This window comes from Haliotis asinina, chromosome 5 (assembly GCF_037392515.1).
Source record: "Haliotis asinina isolate JCU_RB_2024 chromosome 5, JCU_Hal_asi_v2, whole genome shotgun sequence".
NCBI classification, from domain to species: Eukaryota; Metazoa; Mollusca; class Gastropoda; order Lepetellida; family Haliotidae; genus Haliotis; species Haliotis asinina.
The window spans coordinates 19483103-19498390 of record NC_090284.1 but is presented as its reverse complement, the minus strand read 5'-3'; the positions used below and the strand labels follow the sequence as shown (position 1 = coordinate 19498390).

The window sequence follows — 15288 nt, the reverse complement described above, 5'->3', positions numbered from 1 at the left end:
AAAACACATGTGCACTTGGAAGGAGAAAATTATCTAATATGTTAGTGTAGCGTTGACTTGTCAGATTTCCCTCAAACACACACAGCGGGGTCGTTCCTAATAAGGATATCCCTCCCCGTACATGAAACTTTGGGCTGTATTTAGGTCGTCGATACAACGGTGCTGACGCAGACTTTGTCCATATTTTCACATTATTGGGATATACCCATATTGAGCTTTCATCAGTAAAAATCACATTTTCCCAGTCAAAGTTTTCATGTGCCAAACACCACTCAACACGCCTGTCTTTATGTTCTTGTTTCATGAAAGGAGAAGGAATTCCAGTCTTTTTCTCCCATCCAAGATCAATCAAATTTCTTCTAACTGTAGATTCTGATACAACTGTTGATCCCCTTTCTATCATTTCATACCTGATGTTGGAGATGCTTGCCCTTTGCTTTTTAGACGCTAAAATTCCCAGCCGGACGCGACCTGAGAAGTCCAATTTTCTGGGTCTCCCTGCTCCTTTCTGGTGCCCAAAATCCTTTCCCTCTTTAAAATTCTTCCTGATCCTATACACAGTAGAAAGAGGAGTTCCTGTTCTCTCTGCCAATGTATTTACATCATCAATTCCTTGATTACACAACTCTAAAATCAACCTTCTTTTATCTTCAGCAGACATTGTTGACAGTGCTGAGGAAAATGACGTCTGCTACAAATTCAGGGGAGGTAACTCTAATTGTACTATACTCAGTAGGCCAAGATGAGTTACCTCCCTTATACCATTACTTAGTTTTAAGTATCAGTGAATCAGTTGAGGTGTTAGGATAGCTCAAAGTAAGAAGAAAAATTCTCAATAATTATGAACCAGACTATAAATAAATAAAATGAATACTTCTTAGGCGTTACAATTTTGGAACGTCGAAGGGCTCAAGGAAGGGCATTTTGTTTAAATTCATTGGAACAGGAATTGGGGCTAATGCCTTTGGTGTTTCTATATAGTAAATAAATAAAATGAATACTTCTTAGGCGTTACAATTTTGGAACGTCGAAGGGCTCAAGGAAGGGCATTTTGTTTAAATTCATTGGAACAGGAATTGGGGCTAATGCCTTTGGTGTTTCTATATAGTAAATAAATAAAATGAATACTTCTTAGGCGTTACAATTTTGGAACGTCGAGGGGCTCAAGGAAGGGCATTTTGTTTAAATTCATTGGAACAGGAATTGGGGCTAATGCCTTTGGTGCTTCTATATTTTAAATAAATAAAATGAATACTTCTTAGGCGTTACAATTTTGGAACGTCGAAGGGCTCAAGGAAGGGCATTTTGTTTAAATTCATTGGAACAGGAATTGGGGCTAATGCCTTTGGTGCTTCTATATTTTAAATAAATAAAATGAATACTTCTTAGGCGTTACAATTTTGGAACGTCGAAGGGCTCAAGGAAGGGCATTTTGTTTAAATTCATTGGAACAGGAATTGGGGCTAATGCCTTTGGTGCTTCTATATTTTAAATAAATAAAATGAATACTTCTTAGGCGTTACAAGTTTGGAACGTCGAAGGGCTCAAGGAAGGGCATTTTGGCCAAGGCGAAGAAATGTACGCTGCAGAGTTAGTTTTTTAGGTGTTTACAATATTTACGCTTTTGGGTTCTAATCGTACAGAATGGTTTTCATTCTGGGTTGGCAGCAACATAGTCATACTCGCAGGGTCCAGCACTATCCTCACCCTGGTCACCTATGCAGAAATGGATGATTAATTAAATCTGTGTTACTTTTAGACGACCTATATTACAGGAATACCCAAAATACGTTTATTGAAACACCGGAGCACGGTTATGGTGATGAAAAAAAACTAGAATGTGACCGACTACAGAAATTTCAAAACATTTATATCTCCATGGCAATGACTCAGAAGATTTCTTATTCGGCATCAAAGATGTCCTAGCAGCAAAAACTAGTTTCATGGTTGTACAATATATATATCAGAAAGGTTGCTCACAGAACATTATTAAACCATGAAACCTGACCACATAAAACTGCAATTACAGGATGTCAGCTCCCCAGATTAACTCTTCTATTAGGGCTCTATTTGTTGGGCGGCTTCTTGCAAACCGGTTTCACGCTGTGTTGAAGAAAGACCCATTTTTAGCTGTAGATCTACTCTGATGCTCTTCATTATGTAACCTTTGTTAGAAATGAAAAATCACAAGGTCCTTAATATCAGCACAGACCATCGATAATTAGGCATATCCTACATATCTGAAGGGAAATCAGATAGGTTTAGATTAAAAATGTAATTTTCAGTTTCAATGTGATTATTAGATAAAAGAAACTTGCTGGACAGAATATTACTTCGCACGGTATAGACCTGGCATTAATATTTCTTTACGATGATCAGCTTAAAATATTACGTCTCTCAGTCCTTTTTATACTCATCCTGATATATTTTAGAGTATAAATACCAGTAAAATGACACTTTTTACGCAGTGATACAATCAGTGCACTGTTTTTTTTCGCTAAATGAATATGAAGGATGCTGTGAGTAAAAAGAAATGCCGATGATGTAGAAATACAATCAGCACTGACAACATTCGTGTCAGCCATGCATTCGGGAGACATCATAAATTGGATATTATTTTGAACACTTACAACCATTCAAGTGATTACTTCGCACAGGCAAAAATGATGTAAACGCCTTCATGTTTCTTACATGGCAAAACACTCTCATTTTGAAATGGTGTACCAGAAAATATGCAAGTTTTTATTAGCTTGTTTATTGTTCATAACCCAAATGACGCTTCGAATAGATTGCTTTGAAGATTGAAGGGGAAACTATCCCATGTAAGTGATAGCTAAAACTATTTGCGACGTAAAAAACTTGTTTGTGTTTGCAAGAACACGCTGCTCTTTTAACACGTTTGACGAAGGCCAATATAAACAGACAATATAAGAAAGGCTCTCCTATGAACAGACAAAATGGAAAAATGATTGTTCGGATAAACAGACAAAAATATACGAAAGACTTTACGAACATTTATGAATGTGGACCACGTTACGAATACATTGTGATATTATCATGGCTTATATTTGTGATTACACGTTCTCAGTAAACTGTAGTTTTTCTTTTGTTTGTGTCCCATCCCGGATCCGAACCCACAACCCAAAATGGGTGTGCAAAGGACGCCAAGAGTTTATAGTGAGTGACTAAAACAGGTTTAGAGTATAAATACAGAAAATCTGTCATTAAAGAAAAGTAAAACCGACTAGAATATCAGAGAAGCATTTTTCTCTAAAATTGGATTTCAAATTAGGACGATGCAGCATAAAAATGGGTAACAGATCGCCAACAACTGAAGGTAGATCACCATACCAGGGACACAAGAGTTTATAGTTTACTAACATAGTGAGATGTAGTCGAGATATGGATATATGTTGCATTTCTCTGAAAAAGATGCTTCTTCCAATGTACCTAAGCGTCTTTCTATATCAGGGACATCAAAGTTATCAAAGTTTCGTGAATCCATAAGATACGTCATCCCCTAGATATAATATAAAGAATAATACAAATAAGTAGAACGTTGCAGTACAGAAAACAGGTACCAAAAACACAACAAAAACAAAATCGTGACACGACGTAAAGCGTTAATGATAATGGGTAGCGCGAATATTGCTAAAAGGGACGTTTGAGTGAATTTAGTTTTAAGCCGCAGTTAACAATATTCCAGAAATCTCTAAGCGGGGAACACCTTACTTGGTCTATACACCACTTCATACGAAGTATGAACAAGTCGTTACAATATATAATTTCTTAGCTCTACACCACTTCAAGGATATGACACAGATACACCTCGTTTAAATAATAACAGGGAACCCTTTCTGAAGTGGATCAAGGCGTTGGGTTGACTTGACAGGAGTATTATTAAGCGGTTACAGATTGATGACATTGTGCAAAAAGTACAACGTTGTCTTGTGAAGTGTTATAACATAGCGATAATGGATAATGGTAATGCCAAGTCATGAAGAAATATGAACAAAATGCACAAGACCAATCCTAGAACAAAGTCGATTAAGGTTTCTTTCAATTTAGAACACTAAGAGTGGCGGGTAGGGGAATTGTAAAAGATTAGGTCCACACGCGGCTTCTCGTATAATGTGTGATCAAATTTCGACTCACTTTCCCTTCAACTATGATTTTAGAAAACACTATTAAATTAAAATATAGGAAGGGTTTCGAAATGCCTCAGGAGTTACGTGATCTGTGAAAGTGGAGCGAATTTCAATTACTGTTTACTGGACACCCCAAAGAGCTATTTATGATACATAACTGAAAAAAATATGAACAGTAGGCGAACGCTGGAAAACTACATACGTCTGGATTTCTTAATCATGGTATTTGCAAATGAAATGTCGTCTTATGGGTTTGGTGCTGTCAATAAACTGAGAAAAACACATCTAAATTAATGGACGTGTCATTCAAAAGAAGTTGCAAATCGTGGCGTAAAACAAAAAAAAATAAAAAAAACTACTTGAAACGAAAATATCATATGCATGTAAGGAGATAATTAATTAAAAACAAGACGCAAAGAAAATCTAAGATCTAAAAAATATCATTCTCGTAAGAAGTTACATTTAACTTCATGCAAAATCACCATAGTGAATTTAAATATGAATCTAAGAAAATGAAGTAATTTGGAAACGATCGACAGCATTCAGCACATACCAAACTGACGAGTGAGCAGCAACCGCATTTGTCCCACTTCCGTAGGCTCTTCCGGCCAAACCGGAAGTACAGGTGTTCCGCAAGAAGCAAGATGGCGCCCAGTACCATGCCCCCGCCGAGCAGAATGAAGGCGCTAGTGAAGTTCAAAATACCGAGGGTGTGGCTTGATACACCTTTCTGTTTTTTCTTCTTGCATGCACCAGCGAGCCAGAACTTGTGCAGTTTTTCAACTTCACCTGAAATGCGTTCACGCTCTTTTTCATACCGAATATATATTTAAAGTCTGGATATCAATAGATATTGACTAAAATCGAGGTCGATGGTATGACTATAACCACACCACGGTCACATATTTATGAAAGCCACCCAAGTTATGATGATGCCAAATTCACACGTAATAGCGGCTAAAGATGTGAAGCCCAAGTCGAACTCTTCAAAATGAACTCGCAGTTCTTGCTACAGTTAAAGAGTCATGGTTTGTATTCAAAACTTTGTGTTAACAGTGACCCACAGGACCCATTTCTTAACAAATCGTCTGTTTTCGTGAGCTCCATCTCCAGGGACGGAGCTTTAGAACCTCAAAAGAAGCAACAGGACGAGCAAGGTTTTAGGAGGCTTGTCCTTGTCTATGGAAAGTCACGCCAAACATCACACCATCACGTCAAATTTTGAAAACTCTTCGCTAGAGAATTGCTTTAGAAACCTTGTAAATCGTCTCAAACCCTGGAACTGAAATCCACAGTACTAACAAATCCGTTGGGATGTCTGAACACGAAACTTCATAAAGCTAAAGGGTTCGTCAAAGTGGAAAAAACACTTACTACTCCTAGTGGATTGCTTGACTTGAAAATATATCACCAAGGAAAAGAAAGATACGGCAGTGTGAGAGCACTGGAAAACAAGGTCATTTTGAACAGCAACAAAGGTCTGTTCCTCAATGGTACAGATAGAATAGCGAATTAATATGCTCATGTACTCGATAACACTATTTGCACACGGATTCGGCCAGGTCTGTATTGGATGCGTTCAAGGGCATAGGGGCGTTATCCGATGCCTCTCAATGAAGATCTGGAGGCTGCAGACAAATGACTTCGCTACTGCTCTAGGATTGTTTGTGTACCCATATTTACGACTGATCCCCCCTCGCTGACCGCATTAAGTTAACATCAACCATAATAAATCCAGTTTAAGCTACAGGAAATCGTAGGGTAATGTGTTCTGGCAACGGTTAATGTCATAACCCGATTCCCAAACATCAACCTATTGCAATATATGTCAAGAACTGTTCTATTAGAGATGGGAATGTTAACCTGTTTGGACTGAGCCGCATGGTATTACTGACTAAATGGTCATCCCACGACTTCTCTCCATCCGGCCAAGTGCTCAATAACTATTTATGCCTCTATTTTTAAACCTCGCTTTCCAGTTATTCCCTCCATTTAGCAAGGAAGCCTTTGTTTAACGTGACCGACATGATTATCTATTCTGAAGGTCAGATTGTTTCAACATCCTTCCCAATGTAATAGACTTCATTGTCATGACATGTAAGACCTAAAGTCCTAAAGTCAAATATGACACACATGATCAAAGATACAATTTCAATGATTTTGGACGACATATCTTTTGAATTCTTAATGTAAGCTGATCTTTAGAAACGTATGTACGATCATAAACATTCTGCAAGTTCTCGAATTGTTTGACCTTCGTCATAATAGTCCGTTATTCTGAAGTATAAACTGTTAAAACATCCAGAGTACTATTTCAGAAAGAAAGTCAGTAAACTAATACCAGTTACACACAAAATGTCTTCACAAAATGTCTTCACACCATATTCCGAAGCTGGTCATCTGGCATCACAGACGGACACGTTAGTCTGAACGATGAACGATGACCAAATTTTGATATACTGTTTCAATGGTACCTATTTGATACGAATTGAATACGGCAGACATGTCCAAGATCACAACGGCGACGACGACCAGAGGCCAATAATTCTATGAAAGCAATTTAATCGTTTAAATTGATACCAGAGAATGCGCAAAAAGCCATAGACCTTGTTAAGATGTCTAGAAGCAAACAGCTATTTGGAAACAACTTACCAGTATCTTGCATTTTCAGGAGAACTGTATTGATCTTCTCCAACCAGGGAGACCCCTTGGGGAGGCCAATGGCGTACCCAGTTGTGGCGTACCAGTCCCCGACAACTATCAGTTTACAGACGTCGTCTCTCCCGACATAGTACTCCAGCACCGTTGCGTCGTATATAAACGCTTGGATCTCCCTACAAAGAGATCGCCATTATGTACGGAGAATCTAATAGAACATCAATGCTAGAGAATTACTCAGTCTTACAGTCCCTGATCTGTGTTAGTTCATGCAATGTCATCTGCGGCCGTTCCCTGCGAGTCCCTGAATGAAGCAAGTTTTCATTTTCCTCATGTTCAATCTGCCACATCACTAAGTCTCCTGTTGAATTTAAATTAATTTGTTTCTTTCTTTTATATTTTCTGAGAACAAGTCTACAAAAAATATCACGGCGGGGAACACAGGAAATGGGTTTAAAAAGCTGTGATGACACCTGGTGTCAAATTGTGAGCATTATTAGCCATAACATTTACATCCTACACGCACATTACTATAAAGTAAGCATGTTGCCCGAACCAGCCTTATTATCACTACCCTAAATGAAGTCATAAACCAGGCAATCCCGTGACACACACTTAGTATGTTATTATCAAAATAATACGCACCCAAAAGCGTCTGCTTTGTCCACATTTTATCTCAGTACGCATGACACAATACGGAAACATCACATTTGTGTGGTGTATCTTTAAGGCCAGACACGGCACCTTAAATTGACATTTTTGCTTCAATCTATCAAAATCGAGATTTTGATATTTTTCATTTATTCAACACATGTACTTCGCGATACAACATGCTGTTTTCGATATAATGTCTTTAAATTTGATATAAACCCCTAAAAACATCATCATATCTGTGGAAATAGTTAAATATGTGTGTAATCAAACTCTGAAAACACTGATCTTTCACCCGTAACCACGCCTCTCTAGCGTAAACGAACCCATTCATGTTATACATCGCTAGAAAGCTGATCGTTTCCGCCATGTTGCTGGTCAAAAACATTCTAAAAATAGACATTCCACGTGCGGATATCTTCACTTTCCCGCGATAGGTATTCTGTACGAAAACATCCTTATAAGGCAAAGTATCCCACAGTGCAGCATTCGGCAAGGCGAAATATCCCACAATGCACCATTCGGCAAATCAACAAAACTTCGCCCTTTCCCGGTAGCATTCAAAATGGCGTCTGCTTAGCGAAAATATTGACCGAGAAACGTCGTATTTAAGATATTCTTGACTAACGGTTGTTGTATTCTGTAAAAATGAGATTAACAAAGTCAAAGCACGGCTACGTGAAGAATACGAGGCGCAGTTGCTGCAGACATGCTTCAAATACAGTGTCAGTGGTGCGACAAGTGTTGACAGCGCGATCAAGCTTGTGTTAGATTCTGACAGCTTTGACATTTTCGATGCATTGGAAACATGTAGGGACCACGCCTTTGAGGAAAATATTCCACAGGAGCCTTTGAAGGTAAGAATGGATATTCACGTATAAAACTTTCAAAATTTAAATCTTTTGAAAACCTTCGATCTCATTTCTGTGACAATGTATGTCAAACTGATCGATCATACCAATGGGTGCGAAGGGACCGAGTTTGTGTTGAGACAACTAAGTAATTGTAATGTGAACTGGATTTTAATTTTTTTTATTTTATTTTTTTTGTATATGAATTGTTTCATGTATTTGGAATACATCCCTTCAGTAAAGTGAGATTTTGAATGCGTTTGTCTGGTGTCAAAGTAGAAAAAAACATGACCAAACTTATTTCCTCATTTTCTCCATATACGTCATTAGCGATCTTAGTGCACATAGTTCTCGGTTGTTAATCACCCAATTTGAATGAAATTTTGTGTACATATAGGCAGTTGATTACTTTAGACAATAACAGAGAGACTTTTTAAATTTTCTTCCCCGATTTCTTTTAAAAAAATAAAATATGAGTGAAAAATCAACTCCAAAAAGTGATGTTTTTAAAACAAAATTTTAAATAACATAACAGTCTTTTTTAAATATTTTCTGTCTGTCATTGCACCCTACACACCCAAAGCTATGATGTAAAGTTGAAATTGTTTAGATATCTTTATTAGTTTTAGAGAAAAACTTTCACTAAGTTTCATCATTTTTCAGGCTTTCGGCGGCCATCTTGGACGTTTCCATGGCAACCAGTGGCATCATCACCTGGAAAAGACTCTTTATCAATTGTTAACATGTATACCTCTAAGTTGAAACTAATTAAACCTAAGAAATACTTCATAAGCATTTTGTCATATTTGAGGTGCAGTGTCTGGCCTTAAATGTTCAGAGACGTTCAACTCATATGTAAGTGGATACATTCTAAAGCCATTCGGACTAAGGTTTCACTAACTCTACGATGGACTTTCACGTTTGAGCTATATTTAACCTACACGCAGAGATACATGAGTGAGTGAGTTTAGTTTTACGCTGCACGCACCAATATTCCAGCTATATCGCTGCTGTCTGTAAACAACAAGATACGACGTTGAAAGCAGTGTGGGCGGTGGGGTAATCTAATGGATAAAGCGTTCGCTCGTCACGCCGAAGGCTCGGGTTCGAATCCTCACATTGGCACAAAATGCGAGACCCAGTTCTGGTGTCCCCCGCCGTGATATTACTGGAATATTGCTATAAGCGGCGTAAAATCCTATCACGCATTCGCTCACTCACTAACACACTCACTGAAGGCAGTGGTGTTGATCTCAGGCAAAAGCCCATGAAGCCAAACATTAACTAGTTATTAAATTCAGTGTATTTGAAAACCGACAAAAAATGCTCATGGTAAGTATTAGTAAGTTTGGACTCATTCCACCCGAACAATATTCCAGTTACACAGTGGCAGGTCAGACGCTGGTGTGAGGAAATTCCGAAGTGATGCTGGTCTTAGTCTTACTAAGATAGTAAGATAGATGTCATATTTCCTCTGAAAAAACAGGCATCCACGAATGCACTTTAGAGTCTTTCTATATCAGGGATATTAAAGTTACCAAAGTGTCGTGAATCCATAAGATAGGTCATTTTCTCGACATAATATAAAGAGTGGGTGAGTGAGTGAGCTTAGCGTTGCGCTGCGCTGCATTTAGCAATATTCCAGCAATATCACGGCAAGACGCCAGAAATTGACCTAACTTGTATCCATGTGGAGAATCGAACCCGAACGAGCGAACGCGTTAGCCACTAGACTACAACACCGTCCTAAACATCAAGAACTGAAGATACGGGTGCAACTGATTTGTAGATGACGTTTGAAAAAAACCCATTCCTTTTTATGTAATTTTGATTTCATTCAACGGTAGTCATGCATATTTACTTACTTGACAATCCAAGGGTATTATATTGATTAACGATCAATCTTGACAAAACACTTAGAGTATGATGTGAATGTTTATACTGAAAATGCAAAAGTAAATTTTAATCAACCTGTGTAAACCTGAACACCCTTGTGATTAACTCACGGTCAGTGACAGGTCATACTAAAACGACTGCCGTGACATTTCCATGGAGACCGTTTTATTAATATCTTCATTTTAAATTTTACACACGCCGCAACACGTATATTGCTTAAGATTGACACGGCTGGACCAATTACAACTCCATACACCTTTAGAGGAGTAGCGTCCCCTGAATGTCTGAATGTGATGAACTGGGTTCGAATCCCAGTTTCACCCTTCACTTACCTGTTTTGTTGTGATGTTACAGGAGTTTCACTACACGTGTACGACATCAATGCAGCTCAACGTACAATAAGTTGAATGCATGTTCAAAACATATCAGCCGAAATCTCTTGACCGAAATCTAATTGACTTTATTGTAACTAACAACTCTTGTAGTGAGAAGCGAATAACGGAATCAGAGGTCAGCCTCGGTAAACGCTTGATAAAGTCATCGTACCCACCCTCATACCAAAATACTGCTGAGCGCAACAAACAAACATTTCGGGAAAAAAGACGAACAAACTAAAATGTTAATAGTGTTTTCATCCTTACTGTTTCTTCAGCGCTGCGATTCCTTGTTGAACGGTGGGCCTGTTATATTTCTTCATATATTCGTGCATCTCTGCATAATTCTTCCTCATGTTCAGGTCAGTACTACCATTGGGCACAGTGGCAAATTTGAATGGCGGCTTGGTGTGATGCGGGTTTCGGAGCTGTCAATTCGTAAGAAAATATGAAGAAAAACACTATGAGCAATCAAGACTCACTTGTTTTTGTAGTGCATTGCAAGCGATAACATGTCTGTGTTTTACGTCCGTTTTTTGTGCCAATGACGCCATGCTGGATGTCAAGAGACATTTGGCTGTGATGTCTGTCAAATACGTATTTTACATGCCATCCACAGTTCCCCGTTGACCAAGATATCTCTTGCATGGAGCCGCAATGGCAGTTTACAAATTCGCTCTAATTCAAAGCCGACACTTTGGAAGCGCACACAGTAGGCGCTCTGACATTACATTTGTGGAAACATTATTTTGCTTCCGTTTTGAAATGAAACATTCTTTCTCATTTTTCAAATAATGTTGTATTGTCAATTACTGAATCAAGTGCACGGCCCCCCAAAAATGTCAAGAGCGATAAAAGCCGTTCGAACATCTTGGACAGGAAGCTAGAGGAAGCATCAACGTTCTTGAACACAAAGATGCAGCATAAACTCAACTACAAAGCAACTGAGATTTGAATGCAACTTCACTGTTAGTAATGTTACTTAAATAAAATTCCCTCACTAGTTGCAGCTGGATGTATATCCACATTGACAGTTTCCATGGCAACCGGAATAAGACTTTACAGAAAGCAATACTTTACATAAATGCCACCGTCATATGTATTCGTTTTGTCATAGGGGATTAGTTCAAGATACGTTGGAAGTAACAAAGACAAAAAATACGCGAAAGACATAAATATTTATAATATTTACATTTTAAACCTTTATTATATGTATGGATTTGAAAAATGATCACTTTCAACTTGTGGTTGTCGTAAGAAATGAATATATTTGAAAAAAAAAACCCATATAATTCTTGCATTATGTTTGATTTGATATCCGATTATGTGTACTCAGAGATCATAGAAGCTAGGATTTCGTTCCTGTTCAGTTGCTTTGAGGCATTTGTTTGAGTCCTCTTTGTCATTTGTATTCATTATCGGTCATAAGCTTTCTGTTGTGAATGCCACATTCAGATGTGTGGAATGAACTAATCTGACCTTTGTGTAAATTATTTATGAAATGCCACAAAGTTTCAAAAAAGTTCATCGAAACACAGTTTCAAAAAGGTTCACACGTGCATTTATGCACATACTTTTATTATGAACACCATTTAAATATTATAAGTACTAAATTTCCATATTTTGGCTCAACGAAAACATCCAAAATAAAATAATAATGAATATTGTAACCGTGTCATTTTAGACCTAAATACCCCCTAATGGTTACAAATTGGAAAAAAGACGCATTTGATTGATGCACATGTATGTGATACAACTTTTATATTGTTTGGACTTAAGATGTGGAGAATAAACTAAAATTGTCAGCTAATCCGAAAGATTTTTGAAGAATATTACATTAACATAGGTTGATGTTTGCTCCAAGGCGCAAGGCGCTTAATACAAAAAAGCTTACATGAAAAGTCCTGTTGGCTTAAGTGTCTGCCGTACTTGTTTGAATTTTCATTTGAAAATTGTCAGACATAAACATTACCAAAATGTTTCATGAAAAGTTTTCCCATAACTTTAAGGCTTATTCTTTCTGTCACACTTTTATGAACTTGCTGTAAGCATATATGTATGCCTCACGGAATAGTACCTAGCTATGAACAACTTCTCAAAACGTACCCTCCAGTCTTTAATGCCGCTGAGGTCATAGTACTGTTCCTTGGTGATCATGAAGGCTGCAAGGTTGGCAGTGTAGCTGGCCAGGAACACAAGAGCAAACAGAGCCCATAGGTTGGAAAGGAACCTGCTGGAGACACCCCTGGGAGTGTCTGTGGACACTGCTGCGCTGAACAACATGGCCCATATCAGCCAGAATGACCGGAATAGAGAGAACTTGTGGTCTGGAACATCATATTATTTAGAAAGATTAAACCATTTTTACGTGTTCCATTGTCATTGTGATATATTTAACGAAGGCAATATATCACCTGGTGGCAATATATCTCATGATGGCAATATACCTCATGATGGCAATATATCTCACGATGGCAATATATCTCATGATGGCAATATATCTCATGATGGCAATATATCACCTGGTGGCAGTATATCTTATGATGGCAATATATCACCTGGTGGCAATATATCTCATGATGGCAATATATCTCATGATGGCAATATATCTCACGATGGCAATATATCACCTGGTGGCAACATATCTCATGATGGCAATATATCACTTGGTGGCAATATATCTCACAATGGCAATATATCACCTGATGGCAATATATCTCATGATGACAATATATCACCTGGTGGCAGTATATACCTCATGATGGCAATATATCGCCTGGTGGCAATATATCTCATGATGGCAATATATCACCTGGTGGCAACATATAAGATATGATGGCAGTATATCTGTTGGTGGCAATATATCTCACGATGGCAATATATCACCTGATGGCAATATATCTCATGATGGCAATATATCACTTGGTGGCAGTATATCTTATGATGGCAATATATCACCTGGTGGCAATATATCTCATGATGGCAATATATCACCTGGTGGCAATATATCTCATGATGGCAATATATCACCTGGTGGCAATATATGTCATGATGACAATATATCTCATGATGGCAATATATCACCTGGTGGCAATATATCTCATGATGGCAATATATCACCTGGTGGCAATATATCTCATGATGGCAATATATCACCTGGTGGCAATATATCTCATGATGGCAATATATCACCTGGTGGCAATATATCTCATGATGGCAATATATCACCTGGTGGCAATATATCTCATGATTGCAATATATCACCTGGTGGCAATATATCTCATGATGACAATATATCTCATGATGGCAATATATCACCTGGTGTCAATATACCACATAAAGTCAGATGTTCAGGACAGAATGTACATATATCAGAGCCAACATTTAGAAAGCAAAAATGTTTGAAATATGACTTATTGTTTAACTTGCATACATATCAATTAACATTGTTTTTAAAAGACACATGGGGTGTCAGTGGTAAACGAAAGCCTTGGGATTGTGGAATAAAACCCGATATATTCAACATAGTGCCCAAGTGGATGCAGATTTCATGGAACAAGCTGTCCCATTTGTCAGGATAATTTCACTTTCAAATCATTGTTTCATTCGGAAGCTTCAAAGAAGGCGTCTAATGGAAATGCTAGGGCACATCTGGAACTCAAGTACGATAACAAACCCACGAGAACTTTGAAGACATCCTGATTTATAGGCTTATAACTATCATGTATAGAAAGTATCCTTAGATTTGGAACCAAGGTACAGCTATAAGGGCTTGTAATAAGAACATTTGTGTTTCTTCTAGAACTATTCATCATACATGTTGTGGATTAAAAGCACTCAAATCCAGATGATATTGTGTAGAATGTTCGCTAAGACATTCTTTAAAATATTAAACATCGAACGGCTACACACTGTGGCGATGTCACCTTGACCCGACGGTTAGAAACATTTACTCACCCCAAAATTTGTCATTAATATGCCTTTACTCAAACACCAGTGACATGTCACAAATTAATTCTGGAATTCATTTGTCCAGAAACCGACCACGCGGTTGCCAGGTTCTTTACAAAATATTATATTGTAGAAAAGAAAAAAATGTCAGTAACGTAATGGTGAGTACTTTGCTGGGTAAAACACAAATTGCATATGGTTGTTTAATCAGCATGTGAAAACATGATTTCTCACTCTGTGAGTTACGACAAACATTGAATCAAATGCCTCTCTTTTATCAACTTATGTTACATCAATCATTTCAACAGCAGTAGCTACATATCAGATAACGACCTGCCTAGTTCTGCCTATTTAATAATTCCATCAAATCATCCGACATCAGCAGTCATTCATGATAAATCTCTCAGTAATGTTAGAACTACGTTGATTGACCATGGTTAAGAGGTTCCAATATTTGGCAGCGCTGGACTAACACTGCAATAATCAATCACAGACTCCTCAATCGTAGAAGCAGATCCAGCCTCGCCTGTCTCTCTAGCGGCGACGACGGTGGCCGTCAGCAGTCACAGCCAGCTACGCTGTCTAACCGACTGACATTGGATCGATTGTTCCCCCTTGAGTGCCAGGAATCCCTCTTGAGCCGTCTTCCATCTCCTGGCTTTATCTGCCGACCAAGGTTGGTAATTCCCACTGTAACCGTACACACAAAACTATAGTAATTGAAGCTGTTCCACATCCCCTCGGTCCATGTTTTTCTTC

At 38.1% G+C, this 15288-nt stretch overlaps 1 protein-coding gene across 2 annotated transcripts in view; it reads right to left on the bottom strand.

Moving 5' to 3' along the window:
- The window catches only part of LOC137284536 (glutamate receptor ionotropic, NMDA 2B-like), a 104350-nt gene that overhangs the window by 11535 nt on the left and 77527 nt on the right, over nucleotides 1–15288 (bottom strand). For both annotated transcript variants that reach the window (XM_067816379.1, XM_067816378.1), the window contains exons 12-15: nucleotides 12685–12905; nucleotides 10846–11006; nucleotides 6801–6982; nucleotides 4702–4937 (exon numbers count right to left, since the gene is read on the bottom strand). In XM_067816379.1, coding sequence (XP_067672480.1) covers nucleotides 4702–4937; nucleotides 6801–6982; nucleotides 10846–11006; nucleotides 12685–12905 — 800 coding nt within the window. The remainder of the gene's footprint in view (nucleotides 1–4701; nucleotides 4938–6800; nucleotides 6983–10845; nucleotides 11007–12684; nucleotides 12906–15288) is intronic.